Raw genomic sequence first — 20,123 nt, 5'->3', positions numbered from 1 at the left:
TGTGCCGAGACGCCATTAGGTCGACGTCCGGCCCCCCCCAGCGGCAACAGATTTCCTGAAACACGTCCGGGTGAAGGGACCATTCCCCCGTGTCCATGCCCTGGCGACTGAGGAAGTCTGCTTCCCAGTTTTCTACGCCCGGGATGTGAACTGCGGATATGGTGGATGCTGTGTCCTCCACCCACATGAGGATTCGCCGGACTTCCTGGAAGGCTGCTGACTGCGTGTCCCTCCTTGGTGGTTGATGTATGCCACCGCTGTGGAGATGTCCGACTGGATTCGGATCTGCTCCCTTCTAGCCACTTTTGGAAAGCTAATAGGGTAAGATACCCTGCCCCGATTTCCAGCACATCGAACTGAAGGGTGGCCTCCTGCTGAGTCCACGTCCCCTGAGCCATGTGGCGGAGACAAACTGCTCCCCACCCTGACAGACTCGTATCTGTCGTGACCACTGCCCAGGATGGGGGCTATGGCAATGAGGTGGGAATAAGCCACTATTGCAGAGAGTCCTCGGCCGTCAGGGAAAGGGAGACTTCCCGTCCAGGGAGGTTGACTGCCCATCCCATTGGCGGAGAATGTCCCATTGCCGTTGGCGCAGATGAAACTGCGCAAAGAGAACTGCCTCGATGGCTGCCACCATCTTCCTTAGGAAGTGCATGAGGCGCCTTAAGGGGTGCGACTGGCCTTGAAGGAGAGACTGCACCTCTGTCCGCAGTGAACGCTGCTGGTTCAGCGGAAGCTTCACTATGGCTGATAGAGTATGAAACTCCATGCCGAGATACGTTAGTGATTGAGTCGGAGACAGATTTGACCTTGCCAAATTGATGATCCACCCGAAAGTCTGGAGAGTCTCCAGCGTAACATTCAGGCTGCGTTGGCATGCCTCGAGGGAGGTTGCTTTGACGAGTAGATCGTCCAAGTACGGAATCACCGGGTGTCCGTGAGAGTGCAAGACTGCTACCACTGCTGCCATGACCTTGGTGCCCACCCGTGGGGCTGTCGCCAGACTGAATGGCAGAGCTACGAACAGAAGATGTTCGTCTCCTATCACAAAACGTAGAAAACGTTGGTGCTCCGTAGCAATTGGCACGTGGAGATAGGCATCTTTGATGTCTGTTGAGGCAAGGAAGTCTCCTCGAGACATTGAGGCAATGACGGATCGGAGGGATCCCATCCGGAACCGCCTGGCGTTCGCATGCTCGTTGAGCAGTTTCAGAACCAGAACAGGACGGAAGGAACCGTCCATTTTTGGAGCCACAAAGAGATTGGAGTACAAACCCTCGCCCTCGTTCCTGAGGGGGGACAGGGATCACCACTCCTTCTGCTCTTAGAGCGTCCACCGCCTGCAGCAGGGCATCTGCTCGGTGGAGAGGTGGGGCCGTTCTGAAGAATGGAGTCGGAGGACGAGAACAGAACACTGTCCTGTGCACGTGAGCACAATGTCCGTCACCCACCGGTCAGTGACCTGTGGCAGCTAAATGTCGCCAAAGGCGGGGGAGTCTGCCATCAACCGCGGATGCGGAGAGAGAGAGAGAGAGCTGAGAGTCCTGAGGAGACCGCCTTGGTATCGGTTCCTCCGACTGCCTTCCTTGGGCGAGATTGAGCCCGGCCGGAATCTGAGCCCGACTGAGGTTTTGTAGCCCTTTTGCACGAGGACAATTGGGACCTGCCGGAGCTTGGGAAGGACCGAAACCTCGACTGTACTTTTAGGACAGTATTAACAGGGTAAGTCGCAGTGCAGACATTGCGGGGTTACGGACGCCTCTGCGGTACAGATGTCCCTGCTCAAGGTCAGCTGCGCAAGAACAGCAGAAAAGGTTAGGTTGCCAATACGGCTGTGGATGCCGGAGCAACCGACACGCCGATAGCCTCCTAGACAGATTTCAACCAGAGTCCATCTGTCTGTGAATGGCATCTTGAAGTGAAGCCCCATCTCCAGTGCAACTATGGCTCTATATGCAAGCCTGGAGATTGGAGAATCCACCTTTGGACCCTGGGTCCAGCGCTGACCACGTCAGGGGAAAAAAGGGATAACGTGTATCCTAAAAACGTTTGGAGAAGACGCTTATCTGGTAAGCGTGGTGTTCCTGGACTGCTTCTCTGAAGTCAGCGTGGCCAGAAAAATACTCAATATCTGCGTGAGACACTGAAAAGGAACTTCTCCTGTTCGTCTCCTATCTCCACTGGGGGAGCTGAGGGAGAAAGATCCAACCTTCCATTGATGGACGGTATAGGATCATTCCGTATGGCGTTACCACCCGGTGTATCCGGATTGAGAGCGATGTCAGTATCAAAGCCCTGAAGAGCTGCCTTTTGGTCAAGTAGATTGCCCATGGGTGCAAGTCTCTATATTATGACTACTCCGTCCCTGTCCATGGACAGGGTTGACAGGAGGTTTCTTTGGCCACAACTAGTAGAGCCCCGGCAGACGAAGTGCTAGAGACCCCGGCAGACGACGTGCTACAGGGGAGCATGCACACAATGGGACGGTGTCATGAACAGCATCCCATGTAGTAAAAACAGCACTGAAATCTGTGTTGCTTTTTTGCCGCTGCCGACTAGCTATCTAGAAGTATATAGCCAAGATTGGTGACCGTACATTGCAATGTATAGCATACAGGCATAAAGTACAAATGACCACTGCAGCACAAGCAATACAAGCAGCATAGAAGCCTGTGCCCTGGCACCCCTGCTCTTCTGCTGCTGTATACTAGTCATCTAGGGGAATATAGCCCAGAAGAGTGACCCTACAGTGCAATGTATAGCATACAAGCACAAGTACAAATGAACACTGCAGCACATGCAATCCAAGCAGCATAGAAGCCTGTGCCCTGTCACCTCTGCTCTTCTGCTGCTGTAGACTGGTCATCTAGGGGAATATAGCCCAGAAGAGTGACCATACAGTGCAATGTATAGCATACAAGCACAAGTACAAATGCACACTGCAGCCCATGCAATACAAGCAGCATAGAAAAAAAAACCTGTGCCCCAGCACCCTTGGTTTTCTGCTGCTGTAGTCTAGCCATTCCAGAAGAATATAGCTAAGACTAGCGACTGTACAGTGCAATGTATAGCATATCAGCATAAACACAAATGAACACCTCAGTCGTGCAAAACAAGCAGCCTAGAAAGCCTGTGCTTTAGCACACCTGCTTTCCTGCTGCTGATGTGTCGCTCCCCAAGCGGGCATATAGCGACCTATGTAGTTAAAAACAACACATGTATACACTGCAGTTATATCGTGGTCAGCACTATGTGTGCCTCTTACCGCCCGCCTATAAGCGGGTGTATGATCGCCACCGTCCTGCCTTGGAGCCGAAAGTCCGAGCTCTGCAGTAATGGCTGCCGGCTTCTTCCCCAGCTCGTGTGAGTAGGGGCGGGCCGTGGGCGTGCCCCCAAGGCAGAGCGGGAATCCGGCGTCCGACAGAGTGCAGTGAGAGGGCTGGAGCCTGTAAAAAGGCTCCAGCCCTCGGCGCTGCTGATTGCTCAGCGCCTGTCCCCTTCCCTGAGTGACAGGGAGGGGGCGGGAACGAAGCGGCACTAGGCCGCAGAAGCCGGGGACTGGAGTTATAAGCGCCGCCGCCGTAAAAGCGCGGTCGGCGCCCAGTCCCCGGCGAACTACAAGTCCCAGCCGCGCCGCCGCTCCCGGAGCGTCCGGCGCGGTAGTTCCCAAAACACAAAGTCACTCAGCAAAGCTGCAGTGACTGTAACCCTTTACTGTCCCCGGCGCACTAGCACACCCAGCAAGTCTGGAGTGTGCTGTGCCTGTGTGTACGGGGACACAGAGTACCTGTAATGGTGCAGGGCCATGTCCCTGAACGGTACTCCAGCTCCGTATCCAGCAGGTTCAAATGGGTCTGTGGATGGAGCCCGGCGTCAGAGCTATGAGGCCGGCAGGATCCCACTTCCTCAGAGCCCCTCAGGGGGATGTGGAAGGAAAGCAGCATGTGGGCTCCAGCCTCCGTACCAGCAATAGGTACCTCAACCTTACAACACCATCCAGGGGTGAGAAGGGAGCATGCTGGGGGCCCTATATGGGCCCTCTTTTCTTCCATCCGAAATAGTCAGCAGCTACTGCTGACTAAAATCTGTGGAGCTATGCGTGGATGTCTGACCTCCTTCGCACACAAAGCTAAAACTGGAGAACCCGTGATACCACGGGGGGGTATAGCCAGAGGGGGAGGGGCCTTGCACTTTTTAGTGTAGTGCTTTGTGTGGCCTCCGGAGGGCAGTAGCTATACCCCAATCGTCTGGGTCTCCCAATAGAGCGCTGAAGAAAATACAAGAGACCAGTTTAAAAATGGAAACTGAAATGATTTAATTGGTGGGCAAAGCTGCGATCGATTCAATTGTCCAAAGCCATATATAGCGGTGTCAGTAATGGAGAGGCGTACCGGATGGCATATAAAGTGAACCGATCTCGCTTCCCCTTGTATAACCACAGCGCACACTGTGGTTTCTGGTCACTGATGGTTTCCTTCCCAAAGATACACACACAATTCACATGTGCACTCGCATTTAAAAACACAACCTTTTTTGTGGTTTATATCCAATCAAATTCTCAGTTATTACCGATCTAAAAGACATAGTCCTACACCAGTCAGTCCTGATTTTCTTCTTTTGTCCTCTGTCCAGCCACTGACCACTTACCTGCCTGACTATGCTCTGTATCAGCTTGTCCATAGTGAAAGCAATAAAGGCATGGATGGTGAACATCTCCCGCAGGGAGTCTTCATACTGGTTCGAATCCATATTCCCGTCCAGCAGGTTACGAACCATGTCTAGGAATGCCGGATAATAATCCACAGCCTCGATATCCACTACGGCAGAGAGAAAGCAGACGTATAAGTACAACTAATAAAGGAGTCTCAAAAAACAAACCTGCGTACAGCCCAACATAGATAGAAACTAATAGATGATAGAATGGCTCATATAACAATTGGGAAACTACACCATTACAGGTAATCTGCACTAACCCCTGAGGATATGGAGTAAAGATGGTGGGGAAAACAAAAGAAGATGAACAGAAGGAGAGTTAACAAAAGTAAGGAAGATAGAAAAGACGTGGCACAGACAAGTCATTGCCAGCTCCTCGGGAGAGATTAGGTCAAACTTACTTGGCTCTTTGAGCCGAAGCTGGATGGCCGGACTGTCGTTCTTGTCTCTCTTTAGGCCCAGCACCTCTCTTTCCCAATCTCTTTCTCTCACCTCCTCCTCTACTTGTTTTTCGGCTTGGTTGTAAATGCGTAAGAGGCGAGAGCAGAGAATCTGGTGCAATCTCAGGAAAATGTACCAGTTATTGTTAACATAGAATAGGTTGTAGGCATCCTCCATGCTCCTGAACTTCTGTGCTGCAGTGTTTGCAAACATCAACTTAGTTTTTGGTGGGCTACTAGCCCCAGCACCCCCCACCCCATTGTGTTTCTTGGTAACCCCATCTTCTGTTTCGGCAGTCTCTTCCTCTTCTTCCTCCTCAACATCAGACAACTCCCCTCTCTGGGAGAAGAGCAGATCGGGGATGAAATGATAGATGATTTGTTTGATCTTGTACTTGTCCTCCTTCTGTATACCAGTCTGTCGCTTCACATGATGGATAATGAGAGAGGCCGCATCCTCCAGAATTTGTTTGTCCTCATAAGTCAGTGTGAGATGAGGTCCTGTGGGGACGCCCGAACTGTCCTCTGACGCTTGCTCTTGTCGCTGTGTGAAACATACAGACATTATGTTTCTAACAGGTTTGCACAAGTAAATACAAAAGACTCAAAACACAAGCCAAAAGTTACAAAAAGAAAAAAGTTAAATTTAATGTCTATACTTGCCAAAAGCAAGGAGAATAACACACCAAATCCAGTGGGAACCGACTAAACCCCTTAACGACCGCGGGCAGTAATATTACGTCCCTGCGGTCAGTGTTAATCCCCACCTGCTGCTGCGGGCTGCAGGCGGGGATACGTGCACATGTCAGCTGATTTGTACAGCTGACATGTGTGCCTAGCAGGTACGAGTGGAATCGCAATACACCCTTACCTTTTAACCCCTTAAATGGCGCTGTCAAAATGTGACAGCGCCATATTAACGGCGATAGTGGTACAAGTTTACTCACCGCCCGATACCGGAAGTCATGTGACGTGATCATGTGGTTGTCATGGTAGCTAGCCAGCAGCCAAGTACTGCCAGTTAGAAGAGATTATCATTTCTCCCGGCCTGAGCGATCCTGCTCTGATCGGGAGAAATGAATGAGGGATCCGATTGGTGATCCTTATAGTCCCCTATGGGACTAGCAAAATAAAATAAAAAAAGTTTTAAAAAATTAAAAAAAAAATAGATAAATAAAACCTAAAAGTTTAAAATCACCCCCCTTTAGCCCCATTGAAAATTAAAGGGTTAAAAAAAAAACCACAAAAAAAAAACAACACCGCAACAAAAAAACCCACACACATACATACACACATTTGATATCGCTGCGTTCAGAAACGCCCAATCAAATTATAAAATCAATTAATCTGATCGGTAAACTGTGTAGCAGCAAAAAAAATACAAAAGGCAAAATTATGTTTTTTAGTCGCCACAAATTTAATTCAGCGCAAAAGGCTACAACAGGCGATAAAAAAATAAACAAACAGTCACTGAGCCATAGAGCTAAAAAAATAAGAACGCTACAAGTTGTGGAAAATGGCGCAAAATGTACGCCACTTTTTCTGGACAAACGTCTGATTTTTTCTTAACCCCTTAGATAAAAGTAAACCTATTCATGTTTGGTGTCTACGAATTCGCACTGACCTGAGGCATCACACTGACACATTAGTTTTACCATTTAGTGAACACAGTGAATAGAATACCTCAAAAACAATAGTGCAATCGCACGTTTTTTTTTGCAATTTTTCCGCATTTGGAATTTTTTTTGCCATTTTCCAGTACACTATATGGTAAACCTCATGGTTTCATTTAAAAGTACAGCTTGTTCCGCAAAATAACAAGCCCTCACATGACCATATTGACTGAAAAGAAGGGAATTTTGTTTACTTACCGTAAATTCCTTTTCTTCTAGCTCCTATTGGGAGACCCAGACAATTGGGTGTATAGCTTCTGCCTCCGGAGGCCACACAAAGCATTACACTTTAAAAAGTGTAACCCCTCCCCTCTGCCTATACACCCTCCCGTGCATCACGGGCTCCTCAGTTTTGGTGCAAAGCAGGAAGGAGGAAACTTATAAATTGGTCTAAGGCAAATTCAATCCGAAGGATGTTCGGAGAACTGAACCATGAACCAAAAGAACAATTCAACATGAACAACATGTGTACACAAAAGAACAACCAGCCCGAAGGGAACAGGGGCGGGTGCTGGGTCTCCCAATAGGAGCTAGAAGAAAAGGAATTTACGGTAAGTAAACAAAATTCCCTTCTTCTTTGTCGCTCCATTGGGAGACCCAGACAATTGGGACGTCCAAAAGCAGTCCCTGGGTGGGTAAAATAATACCTCAATAAAAAGAGCCGAAACGGCCCCCTCTTACAGGTGGGCAACCGCCGCCTGAAGGACTCGCCTACCTAGACTGGCGTCTGCCGAAGCATAGGCATGCACCTGATAGTGTTTCGTGAAAGTGTGCAGACTAGACCACGTAGCTGCCTGACACACCTGCTGAGCCGTAGCCCGGTGCCAATATCCAGGACGCACCCACGGCTCTGGTAGAATGGGCTTTCAGCCCTGAAGGAATCGGAAGCCCAGAAGAACGGTAGGCCTCGAGAATCGGTTCCTTGATCCACCGAGCCAAGGTTGACTTGGAAGCCTGCGAACCCTTACGCTGGCCAGCGACAAGGACAAAGAGCGCATCAGAACGGCGCAGGGGCGCCGTGCGAGACACGTAGAACCGGAGTGGTCTCACCAGATCTAATGAGTGCAAATCCTTTTCACATTGGTGAACTGGATTAGGGCAAAATGAAGGTAAGGAGATATCCTGATTGAGATGAAAAGGAGATACCACCTTAGGGAGAAATTCCGGAACAGGACGCAGAACCACCTTATCCTGGTGAAAAACCAGGAAGGGGGCTTTGCATGACAGCGCTGCCAGCTCCGACACTCTACGGAGCGATGTAACTGCCACTAGAAATGACACCTTCTGCGAAAGACGTGATAAAGAGACATCCCGCAGCGGCTCGAAAGGTGGTTTCTGAAGAGCCGTTAGCACCCTGTTAAGGTCCCAGGGTTCCAGCGGACGCTTGTAAGGTGGGACTATGTGGCAAACTCCCTGCAGGAACGTGCGGACCTGCGGAAGCCTGGCTAGACGCTTTTGAAAAAATACGGAGAGCGACGATACTTGTCCCTTGAGAGAGCCGAGAGACAAACCCTTGTCCATTCCGGATTGAAGGAAGGAAAGAAAAGTGGGTAAGGCAAACGGCCAGGGGGTAAAACCCTGATCAGAGCACCAGGATAAGAAGATCCTCCAAGACCTGTGATAGATCTTGGCGGACGTTGGTTTCCTGGCCTGTCTCATGGTGGCAATGACATCTTGAGATAACCCTGAGGACGCTAGGAGCCAGGACTCAATGGCCACACAGGTTGAGGGCCACAGAATTCAGATGGAAAAACGGCCCTTGTGACAGCAAGTCTGGGCGGTCTGGGAGCGCCCGCGGTTGACCCACCGTGAGATGCCACAGATCCGGGTACCACGACCGCCTCGGCCAATCTGGAGCGACGAGAATGGCGCGACGACAGTCGGACCTGATTTTGCGCAGCACTCTGGGCAGCATCGCCAGAGGAGGAAATACATAAGGCAGTCGAAACTGCGACCAATCCTGAACTAATGCGTCCGCCGCCAGAGCTCTGTGATCTTGAGACCGTGCCATGAATGCCGGAACTTTGTTGTTGTATAGTGACGCCATGAGGTCGACGTCCGGCGTTCCCCAGCGGCGACAGATCTCTCGAAACACGTCTGGGTGAAGAGACCATTCCCCCGCATCCATGCCCTGACGACTGAGAAAGTCTGCTTCCCAGTTTTCTACGCCCGGGATGTGAACTGCGGAGATGGTGGAGGCTGTGGCCTCCGCCCACAGCAGAATCCGCCGGACTTCCTGGAAGGCTTGACGGCTGCGCGTGCCGCCCTGGTGGTTGATGTACGCGACCGCCGTGGCGTTGTCCGACTGTATGCGGATCTGCCTGCCCTCCAGCCACCGATGGAACGCCTTTAGGGCTAGATACACTGCCCTTATCTCCAGAACATTGATCTGAAGGGAGGACTCTGTCGGAGTCCAGGTTCCCTGAGCCCTGTGGTGGAGAAAAACCGCTCCCCACCCTGACAGACTCGCGTCCGTCGTGACCACAGCCCAGGATGGGGGCAGGAAGGATTTTCCCTGCGACAGCGAAGTGGGAAGAAGCCACCACTGAAGAGAGGTTTTTGGCTGCAAGGGAAAGAGAGACGTTCCTGTCGAGGGACGTCGACCTCCTGTCCCATTTGCGGAGAATGTGCCATTGGAGTGGGCGCAGATGAAACTGCGCGAAGAGGACTGCCTCCATTGCTGCCACCATCTTCCCCAGGAAGTGCATGAGGCGCCTCAAGGGGTGTGACTGGCCCCGAAGAAGAGATTGCACCACCCCTGTCTGCAGCGAAAGCTGTTTGTCCAGCGGTAGCTTGACTATCGCTGAGAGAGTATGAAACTCCATCCCGAGGTAAGTCAGTGATTGGGTCGGTGTCAACTTGGACTTTGGGAAGTTGATGATCCACCCGAACCGCTGGAGAGTCTCCAGAGCGACGGTCAGGCTGTGTTGACACGCCACCCGGGAGGGTGCCCTGACTAGGAGATCGTCTAAGTAAGGGATCACCGAGTGGCCCTGAGAGCTGAACTCTATCCTGTAACCGTGAGACAGAATGTCTCTCACCCATCGGTCTTGGACATGTGGCCACCAGGCTTCGCAAAAGCGGGAGAGCCTGCCACCGACCGAGGATGCGGTTTGGGGAGGCAGAAAGTCATGAGGAGGCCGCCTTGGAGGCAGTGCCTCCGGCGTTTTTTTGGGGACGTGACTTAGACCGCCACGCATAAGAGTTCCTCTGGCCCTTCTCTGGCCTGTTGGACGAGGAGGATTGGGACTTGGCTGAGGGCCGAAAGGACCGAAACCTCGATTGTATTTTCCGTTGCTGAGGTCTCTTCGGTTTGGACTGGGGTAAGGACGAGTCCTTTCCCTTGGATTCCTTAATAATTTCATCCAATCGCTCGCCAAACAATCGGTCGCCAGAAAACGGCAAACCGGTTAAGAACTTCTTGGAAGCAGAGTCTGCCTTCCATTCGCGTAGCCACATGGCCCTGCGGACTGCCACCGAATTGGCGGATGCTACCGCTGTACGGCTAGCAGAGTCCAGGACGGCGTTCATGGCGTAGGACGAAAAAGCCGACGCCTGAGAAGTCAAAGACGCAACTTGCGGAGCAGAGGTACGTGTGACCGCATTAATCTCAGACAGACAAGCTGAGATAGCTTGGAGTGCCCACACTGCTGCAAAGGCCGGGGCAAAAGACGCGCCTGTGGCTTCATAGATGGATTTCACCAGGAGCTCTATCTGCCTGTCAGTGGCATCCTTGAGCGATGAGCCATCTGCAACTGATACTACAGATCTAGCCGCCAGTCTAGAGACTGGAGGACCCAACCCTTAACTACGTCAGAGGGGAAGGGGTAACGTGTGTCAGTAAGGCGCTTAGTAAAGCGCTTGTCCGGAAAAGCTCTGTGCTTCTGGACAGCATCTCTGAAGTTGGAGTGATCGAAAAACGCACTCCGTGTACGTTTGGGAAACCTAAACTGGTGTTTCTCCTGCTGCGAAGCCGACTCCTCTATAGGTGGAGTTGGGGGAGAAAGATCTAGCACCTGGTTGATGGACGCTATAAGGTCATTTACTATGGCGTCCCCTTCAGGTGTATCAAGATTGAGAGCAACGTCAGGGTCAGAGCCCTGGGCTGCGACCTCCGCCTCATCCTCCAGAGAGTCCTCAAGCTGAGACCCCGAGCAGCGTGAGGAAGTCGGGGAAGATTCCCAGCGAGCCCGCTTAGCCGGTCTGGGACTGTGGTCCGTGCCGGAGTCCTCCACGTGAGACCTAGGGGCCACCCCGGGAGCACGCTGCGGCGCAGACCGAGAGGGGCCTGGAGGCGATGATCCAACAGTGCCCGGGGCCTGTGTAAGGACCGATCTGGACTGCAAGGCTTCTAGTAGCTTGGCAGACCATTTGTCCATAGACTGAGCCATGGATTGTGAAAGCGACTCAGAGAGTTTCTCAGCAAAAACTGCAAACTCTGTCCCTGCCACCTGGACAGGGGAAGCAGGCGGGTCTGCCTGAGCCGAGGGTCCCACCAGTGCCCGAGGCTCCGGCTGAGCAAGTGCAACAGGGGCCGAGCATTGCTCACAGTGAGGGTAGGTGGAACCTGCAGGTAACATAGCCGCACAAGAGGTACAGGTTGCAAAATAACCCTTTGCCTTAGCGCCCTTGCTCCTTGTGGACGACATGCTGTTGTCTCCTAGGAGAGAGATCACTGAGGGTATATAGCCAAAAGCAAAACAACTCGGCCGAACAGAGAAAGAAGGGAATTTTGTTACTTACCGTAAATTCCTTTTCTTCTAGCTCCTATTGGGAGACCCAGACGATTGGGTGTATAGCTACTGCCTCCGGAGGCCACACAAAGCATTACACTAAAAAGTGTAAGGCCCCTCCCCTTCTGGCTATACACCCCCAGTGGGATCACTGGCTCACCAGTTTTAGTGCAAAAGCAAGAAGGAGGAAAGCCAATAACTGGTTTAAACAAATTCACTCCGAAGTAACATCGGAGAACTGAAAACCATTCAACATGAACAACATGTGTACCCGAAAACAACCAAAAATCCCGAAGGACAACAGGGCGGGTGCTGGGTCTCCCAATAGGAGCTAGAAGAAAAGGAATTTACGGTAAGTAACAAAATTCCCTTCTTCTTCGGCGCTCCATTGGGAGACCCAGACGATTGGGACGTCCAAAAGCTGTCCCTGGGTGGGTAAAGAAATACCTCATGTTAGAGCTGCAAGACAGCCTTCCCCTACGGGGAGGCAACTTCCGCCTGCAGGACTCTTCTACCTAGGCTGGCGTCCGCCGAAGCATAGGTATGCACCTGATAATGTTTGGTGAAAATGTGCAGACTCGACCAGGTAGCTGCCTGGCACACCTGTTGAGCCGTAGCCTGGTGCCGTAATGCCCAGGACGCACCCACGGCTCTGGTAGAATGGGCCTTCAGCCCTGATGAAACCGGAAGCCCAGTAGAACGGTAGGCTTCAAGGATTGGTTCCTTGATCCATTGAGCCAGGGTGGATGTTGCAGCCTGCGATCCCTTGCGCTGACCAGTGACAAGGACAAAGAGTGCATCCGAGCGGCGCAGGAGCTGCGGGAATGTAGATTCCGGGTGCTCTACACCCGATCCAACAATGCAAAGCCATTACATATCGATGAAATGGAGAAAAGGAAGGTAAGGAGATATCCTGATTGTGATAAAAAGGGGATACCACCTTAGGGAGAAACTCTGGGATCGGACGCAGCACTACCTTATCTTGGTGAACACCAGGAAGGGAGCTCTGGATGACCGCGCTGCTAGTTCTGACACTCTCCGAAGAGACGTGACCGCTACCAGAAAAGCCACTTTCTGTGAAAGTCGAGAAAGTGAAAACAACCCTCAGAGGCTCGAAGGGCGGCTCCTAGAGAGCAATTAATACCCTGTGCAGATCCCATGGGTCTGACGGCCTCTTGTACGGAGGGACAATGTGATAATCCCCCTGCAGGAACGTGCGTACCTGAGGAAGTCGTACTAGGCGCTTCTGAAAGAATACCGACAGCGCTGCGACTTGTCCTTTAAGGGAGCCGAGCGACAAACCTTTTCCCAATCCAGATGCAGGAAGGGGGGAAAAAGGAGACAATGCAAATGGCCAGGGAGACACTCCCTAAGCAGAGCACCAAGATAAGAATAACTTCCACGTCTTGTGGGAGATTTTGGCAGACGTCGGCTTCCTAGCCCGTCTCATGGTGGCAATGACGTCTTGAGATAATCCTGAAGACGCTAGGATCTCGGACTCGATGGCCACACAGTCCGGATCAGGGCCGTAGAATTCAGTGGAAAAAACGGCCCTTGGGACAGTAAGTCTGGCCGGTCTGAGAGTGCCCACGGTTGGCCGACCGTGAGATGCCACAGATCCGGGACCACGACCTCCTCGGTCAGTCTGAGACGACGAGGATGGCGCGGCGGCAAGCGGAGCTGAGCTTGCGTAGCACTCTGGGCAACAGTGCCAGAGTAGGAAACACATATGGTAGCTGGAACTGCGACCAATCCTGAACTAGGGCGCCTGCCGCCAGAGCTCTTTGCTCGTGAGACCGCGCCATGAAAATCGGGACCTTGTTGTTGTGCCGAGACGCCATTAGGTCGACGTCCGGCATCCTCCAGCGGCTACAGATTTCCTGACACCATACTGGGTGCAGAGGCCATTCCCCTGCGTCCATGCCCAGGCGACTGAGGAAGTCTGCTTCCCAATTTTCTACGCCCGGGATGTGAACTGCGGATATGGTGGATGCTCTGTCCCCCACCCACATCAGAATCCGCCGGATTGCCTGGTAGGCTTGGCGATGCGTGTTCCGCCTTGGTGGGCGATGTCTGCCACCGCTGTGGAATTGTCCGACTGAATTCGGATCTGTTTTCCTTCCAGCCACTGCTGGAAGGCTTGCAGGGCAAGATGCACTGCCCAGATTTCCAGAACATTGATCTGAAGGATGGACTCCTCTGGAGAGAGTCCTTGACCGTCTGAGAAGGGAAACGTTCCTTTCTAGGGACGTCGACTCCCCAACCCATTGGCAAAGCATGTCCCATTGAAGTGGACGCAGTGAAACTGCGCGAAAGTGACTGCCTCTAGTCATCTATGCAATGTACAACATACAAGCATAAACACTTCAGCACATGCAGTACAAGCAGCATAGAAAGCCTGTGCCTTGGCACCCTTGCTTTTTTGCTGCTGCTGTCCAGCCATCTAGGAGAATATAGCCCAGAGTAGCGACCGTACAGTGCAATGTATAGCATACAAGCATATATACAAATGAACACTTCAGCACATGCAGTACAAGCAGCCTAGAAAACCTGTGCCTTAGCACCCTTGCGTTTTTGCTGCTGTTATCTCGCCATCTAGAAGGTCATATAGCCAAAGATAGCGACCTACAGTGCAGTGTATAGCATACAGGCATAAAATACAAATGGACACTTCGGTAGTTAGTGGGGTCAGCACTTCAGGTGCTGCTTACCGCCCGCCTATAACGCGGGTGTGTGGTCGCCAGAGCCCTGTGTTGGTTGCCCAGAGCATGTCTCCGTTCCCCAGCTCGGACGGCGTGCAGGAATGGCTGCCGGCGTCCTTCTCCAGCTCGTGTGACGAGGGGCGGGCCGTGGGCGTGCCCCAGACAAGAGCGGGAAACTGGCGTCCCACTGTGTCCAGTGAAGGGGGCTGGAGAATGCAAAGCAGACTCCAGCCCTCGGCGCTGACTGTCTGTACAGCGTCCCGCCTCTCCCCTGACTGGCAGGGCTGGAGGCGGGAACGAACCGAAACTAGGCCGCAAAGCCGGGGACTCGAGTAATAAGCGCGGCCGTCCATGTGCACGGCCAGCGCGGAAGTCCCCGGCGCACCACAAGTCCCAGCCGCGCCACAGTGTAAAAAACACCCAGCAACGGCCGGCGCGGCAGTTCCCAATACATAAAGTCACTCAGCAAAGCTGTAGTGACTAATAGCACGAGCGCTCTGCGCTGTTGCCCCCGGCGCACTAACACTCCCAGCAATGCTGGTGTGTGTGTGCGCGCTTGCCCGGGGACACAGAGTACCTTAATGTAGCAGGGCCTGTCCCTGACGATACTCAGCTCCATATCCAGCAGGTTCTCTGGGTCTGTGGATGGAGCCCGGTCTCAGTGCCTGGAGACCTGTAAGATCCCACTTCACCCAGAGCCTTGAGGGGGGATGGGGAAGGAAAACAGCATGTGGGCTCCAGCCTCCGTACCCGCAATGGGTACCTCAACCTTACAAACCGCAAGTGGGGTGAGAAGGGAGCATGCTGGGGACCCCATATGGGCCCACTTTTCTTCCATCCGACATAGTCAGCAGCTGCTGCTGACTAAACAGTGGAGCTATGCGTGGATGTCTGACCTCCTTCGCACAAAGCAGAAAACTGGTGAGCCAGTGATCCCACTGGGGGTGTATAGCCAGAAGGGGAGGGGCCTTACACTTTTTAGTGTAATGCTTTGTGTGGCCTCCGGAGGCAGTAGCTATACACCCAATCGTCTGGGTCTCCCAATGGAGCGCCGAAGAAATATATATATATATATATATATATATATATACACTTCGGCACCCAAGGGGGAGCAGCACCGGGTGACCGGTGTGGCTTACCGACCGCCCAAAGCGGTGTGTGTCCACCAGATTCCCTGCCTTGGGTCTCCCAGAGCTGCAGAGCTCGTTCCTGAAATCCTCCACCGGCAGAATGTGTTGTAAAAATGGCTGCCGGAGCTCTCAGGGGAGGAGGGAGCCGTGGGCGGCGACTAGTAAAGTGCGGGAATCTGGTGCCCCACAGTGATCAGTGAGGGGGGGGAGGAAACCTAAAGTATGCTCCAGCCCTCACTGCCGACGTCAGGTCGACCGTCCCGCCCTTACCCCTGACTGGCAGGCCTGGGGGCGGGAGTTATGGTACTAGGCCGCATGAAGCCGGGGACTAAATTTAATACCGCGGCCGACAAACAGGCGCGGTAGTCCCGGTCGTCACAAAACCAGCAGCAGCTGCAGCGTCTGTGAAACAAGCGCTCCATGCACCGTCCCCATGGGGACACAGAGTACCTTTAGATGCAGGGCCCTGTCCCTGATGATACAAAGTCTCCTGTCCGGCAGATTCCCACAGGGGCTGCGGAGGGAGCCCGGTCCCAGTGAATGGATGACCGGTTAGGATCCCACTTCTCCCATAGCCTCTAAGGGATGGTGAAGGAAAACGGCATGTGGCTCCAGCCTCTGTACCCGCAATGGGTACCTCAACCTTAACAGCACCGCCGACTTAGTGGGGTGAGAAGGGAGCATGCCGGGGGCCCTGTGGGGGCCCTCTTTTCTTCCAACCAATATAATCAGCAGCTGCTGCTGACTAAAATGGGAGCATGAGTGGATGTGTGCCTCCTTCAACACAAAGCATAAAACTGAGGAGCCCGTGATGCACGGGAGGGTGTATAGGCAGAGGGGAGGGGTTACACTTTTTAAAGTGTAATGCTTTGTGTAGCCTCCGGAGGCAGAAGCTATACACCCAATTGTCTGGGTCTCCCAATGGAGCGACAAAGAAATAAAAAAGTACCGTCTCTCGGAAGAAAAATGGCGAAAAAAAAATGGAAAACGCAAAATCGGCTGGTCGTGAAGGGGTTAATATTCACCAAGCAGACAAGATGGTTTGGGGACATGTTCATACGCAAGTACACATGCTGCAGGGTGGTAAGAAACCTACGGAATCGGAGCTACAGTATGATAAGAAACCTACAGAAACAAACCTGCTCGGGTACGCCCAGTACTCAGGTACGCTCAGTGCTCAGCCCAGTGCAATCCGCTTGCAGTATTTGAACTACTCTCAGGTAGTCCAGCATATTCATGAGTTGTGTATAACCCTTCCCCAATCTGCAACTTTCTGTGTACAATGTATATGGGAAGAAAGCTGCCAATCAGTGGTGGGGGCAGTGTTATAGAGCTCCACATTCAAATAACTGGGAGTTCTGCAGCAGAGGAAACTGATTTTATCAAAACTACAGCAAGCCGCCCAGTAAGTGACATCACTGGAACCACGGTCCAATTTCCTACATCATGTTGGCTTTAAGTTATTGCAAGACTGTGCAGTCAGTTTCAGTGACAGGCTTTCTAACTAGAAGACATGATTTGACAGATTTACTAAGGTGACAGCGCCACCTTGTGGTTACTAGGCAGTATAGCAGCGCGATTACAGGACACTAACCTCGTCATAGATGCTCTCAATCTCATTAAGAAGGCTCTTTGAGCGAAGGACCTTTGTGTCGATTTGTTTATAGTTTATACCCTGGTGGTCTAGTGATTTCAGGTAGTACTTTTCATTCTGTTCTCTCCAAATCTTGTTGAAGCCTCGCTGGGCTTCCCTCCATTCCTCTTCCTTCATTTTCAACCTAGAAGATAGAAGAAAGAAAGAAGGCAATCATGGATGTATCAGCGAGAAGCAGGTGATCAGCACCTACAGTCAATAAGTCACACACACTACAGTCAATAAGTGTAATATACAGGATATCTAGCTTTATGACGAGCAATCTGAGACTACAAACCTTTTCAACACTATTGGGACGGCAACAGCTGGGTTTTTCTTTAGGCCATCTATGATATCTGCGGCCTTGTCCGCGTATATCCTTTGCAGGGCTTTGCGGTGGATGACTTCTGATGTTCCCCCTAAAGTGTTGTCCAAGCGGAACTTTGCTTGATCCTCAGCTGATAATCGTGACAGCTTCTTCTGAATTGACTCCAGGACACGGATAGTGGCCAGATTGGTCTCCAGCACAACATCAAGCTGTAGCAGAACAAACACAGAGGTCAGCGAGAGCAGGTCTATGGCTACCAAGAAGAAAGTTACATGAGCAGAAAGGATAACCTGAACTACGGAAATAAGGACATTGGTGTAATATCCTGATACTAGTGAGCACCTAAACAGCTGTCAGAGGCGTCAAACATTGAGCGGGTGGGGAGACAAGAACCATGCTTCTACACAGGCAAAGCCGCCAAGCTCAGTGACTGGCTGCAGTGGTGATGTGCTGCAGTGGTGATGTGCTGCAGTGGTGATGTGCTGCAGTGGTGATGTGCTGCAGTGGTGACGTGCTGCAGTGGTGACGTGCTGCAGTGGAGACGTGCTGCAGTGGAGATGTGCTGCAGTGGTGACGTGCTGCAGTGGTGACATCACCGCAGCAGCCAGTTCAGAGAGCTAACATTGTAACAGAATGCATACATGAGGTCCAGGGAAGCGGCTGAGCACAGGTCAGCACTCTGACAATGAACTACTATTGCCAGACTACCAAGCGGTTCTCATAGCTGGAAGTTACCACCGCAGATCTGTTCTTACCATTCAGAGCAGAACTGTAGAGGTAACTTCTTCAATCAGAGAACAGCTTGATAGCCTGGCATTAGTAGTTCATTGTCAGGCTGGCGACCTGTGCTCCCTGCCGCTGTCCAGAGCACACTAGTATAACCATCACATTAGCTTTGCTTAGTTAGTATAAAGCCTCATTTAGATGTCTGTAAGGCAGAAATGTCTGAATGAGGCTTTACCGCTGCATCTGCAAAGCAGTCTGCTGAGCTGTGTATCTAAGCCCACCATGTGTGATGCAGTAATATACTCACAATCGCCATCTTCCTTGGTTTCCAACACCATTTCAGTCCTCTTCTGAGTGACATGAGTATTCTTCTGATTTGCCGGCTCACATTGGGCTCTACATGTTAGCTGCAAATCTCTTTTACAATGTAAGTTTATGGAGAACCAGAAGAGACTTCACAGACTTACAATCATCTTGCTCTTATGTAGGCCCTGGTTCATCAAGACCGGCATGATCAACGTCAGTCTTGATTAAGGGGCGTTCTGGAGTTAGAGGCTGCTGATTCACATGAGAAGGGGCATGCCACTTAGGCAAGCTTCACAGATCCGGCTTTTCGCCGGTTTCAGCGCACGCCAGTTGTGTATACAGTACAACGGCAGCACCACAACTTCCGGGTCACATGCTCCGGTCACGACAGCATGTGACCGGCGCTTGTCGCACTGCCATTGTACTGTATACACTGTACTGGTGTGCGCAGAATCCGGCAAAAAGCCGGATGTGTGAAACTATCCTTAATGAATCAGGAAAGTCTGACAAGTGGCAAGCGCTTCCATGCACCTTGCCACTAATATTACTCCAGTCAGGGACTACAGTAAAATGTCTGGTGTAAGATGCTGGGCAAAACTGGCATAAAAACATCAAAGGTTGCTCAAATTTTATGCAACTCCGAATTGCATAAAAATTCTGTCACTTTTCAAAGAAATTTACATCTTTGATGGATCATGGTATTTTAGCGCAGTGTGATCTGTCTGCTCGGGATCACGGTCATGTGACTCAGTAGAGGACTGATGCGGCGCTGAATACTGGAAAAGATGGCAATCGGTGAGTATATTAACACACTTATACTACACTAACATTTAGATAAGTTTAGGCAACAAAATAAGTAACAGGTGTTCTTTAAGCAAAAATAGGTATCTTTATCTGGACTGTTGTAAGTGCACATAAGTCATCTGCATGATATGGGGCTCCTCCATATAAAGGACGGGTAGGAAGGAGCGGACACACGTTACAGGAGATGTAGCCTTGTGGCGTAGCCTTACCTCAAACCGTTCATCTTCACAACGATATATGTGCTCCTCGTACTGAGTCTTTTTAGAACTTACAAACGTCGAATCTTCTGACCAGGAGGGAAAGGAAACCCAGGTGTCATTCAGGACCTGAGGAGTAAGGCAGGTACAGGTCAGACAGGAAAGATGTGGAGGGCCACACATATTATTCCAGGGTCTGCAGGTGGTTGTCACATACTGTTTCTTACTGTTCTAAAAACTGTCCATCCAAATAAATAATAATTTAGATTTCTGAAAAATGATCTTAAACAGGAATGTAATGGTAGGCAAGGTGCTTACAATGACCACAAACCTTATGTATACTCTAACCCTACTATTGATTTTAATGGCTAAAACCAGAATTATTGATTAGCGCGTCCATTTACCTCTTTGCAAAGCGGGGTTCGCCCTGTACATTTGGGCTGCTGGAAGCTTTTGGGTAGTGCTCTGTAACTGGAGCCTAAGCGCTTACATGACGCATAATCAATTTCCATGGCAATTCCTTCCGTATTCCTTTCTTTTGGGAAGCTTTCCAGATGTGAAGACTCCTTGTAACCCAAAAAGTTTTTGAACCAGGTAAACAACTCAGGAAACTTGCTGTTTAGAAAAGAAATCAATAGGTTGTAGAATTAAGAACAAGCTTATTGCAAGTCAAAAACACCCCAATATTAAAGGGTGTTAATACTTTAGCCTTTAAAACACATTTTATACATTTGT

At 51.2% G+C, this 20,123-nt stretch overlaps 1 protein-coding gene across 4 annotated transcripts in view; it reads right to left on the bottom strand.

The window, feature by feature from the left end:
• Positions 1-20,123, bottom strand: part of SIN3A (SIN3 transcription regulator family member A) — a 137,386-nt gene that overhangs the window by 50,849 nt on the left and 66,414 nt on the right. For all 4 annotated transcript variants that reach the window (XM_075345587.1, XM_075345589.1, XM_075345590.1 and 1 more), the window contains exons 11-16: positions 19,793-20,003; positions 19,401-19,517; positions 17,326-17,564; positions 16,989-17,172; positions 5,118-5,700; positions 4,651-4,820 (exon numbers count right to left, since the gene is read on the bottom strand). In XM_075345587.1, the coding sequence (XP_075201702.1) occupies positions 4,651-4,820; positions 5,118-5,700; positions 16,989-17,172; positions 17,326-17,564; positions 19,401-19,517; positions 19,793-20,003 (1,504 nt within the window). The remainder of the gene's footprint in view (positions 1-4,650; positions 4,821-5,117; positions 5,701-16,988; positions 17,173-17,325; positions 17,565-19,400; positions 19,518-19,792; positions 20,004-20,123) is intronic.

The sequence above is a fragment of the Anomaloglossus baeobatrachus genome, chromosome 4 (assembly GCF_048569485.1).
Source record: "Anomaloglossus baeobatrachus isolate aAnoBae1 chromosome 4, aAnoBae1.hap1, whole genome shotgun sequence".
In the NCBI taxonomy this organism is placed as follows: domain Eukaryota; kingdom Metazoa; phylum Chordata; class Amphibia; order Anura; family Aromobatidae; genus Anomaloglossus; species Anomaloglossus baeobatrachus.
Note: the sequence above shows the minus strand (reverse complement) of the source record. Positions and strands in the feature narration are given on the sequence as shown.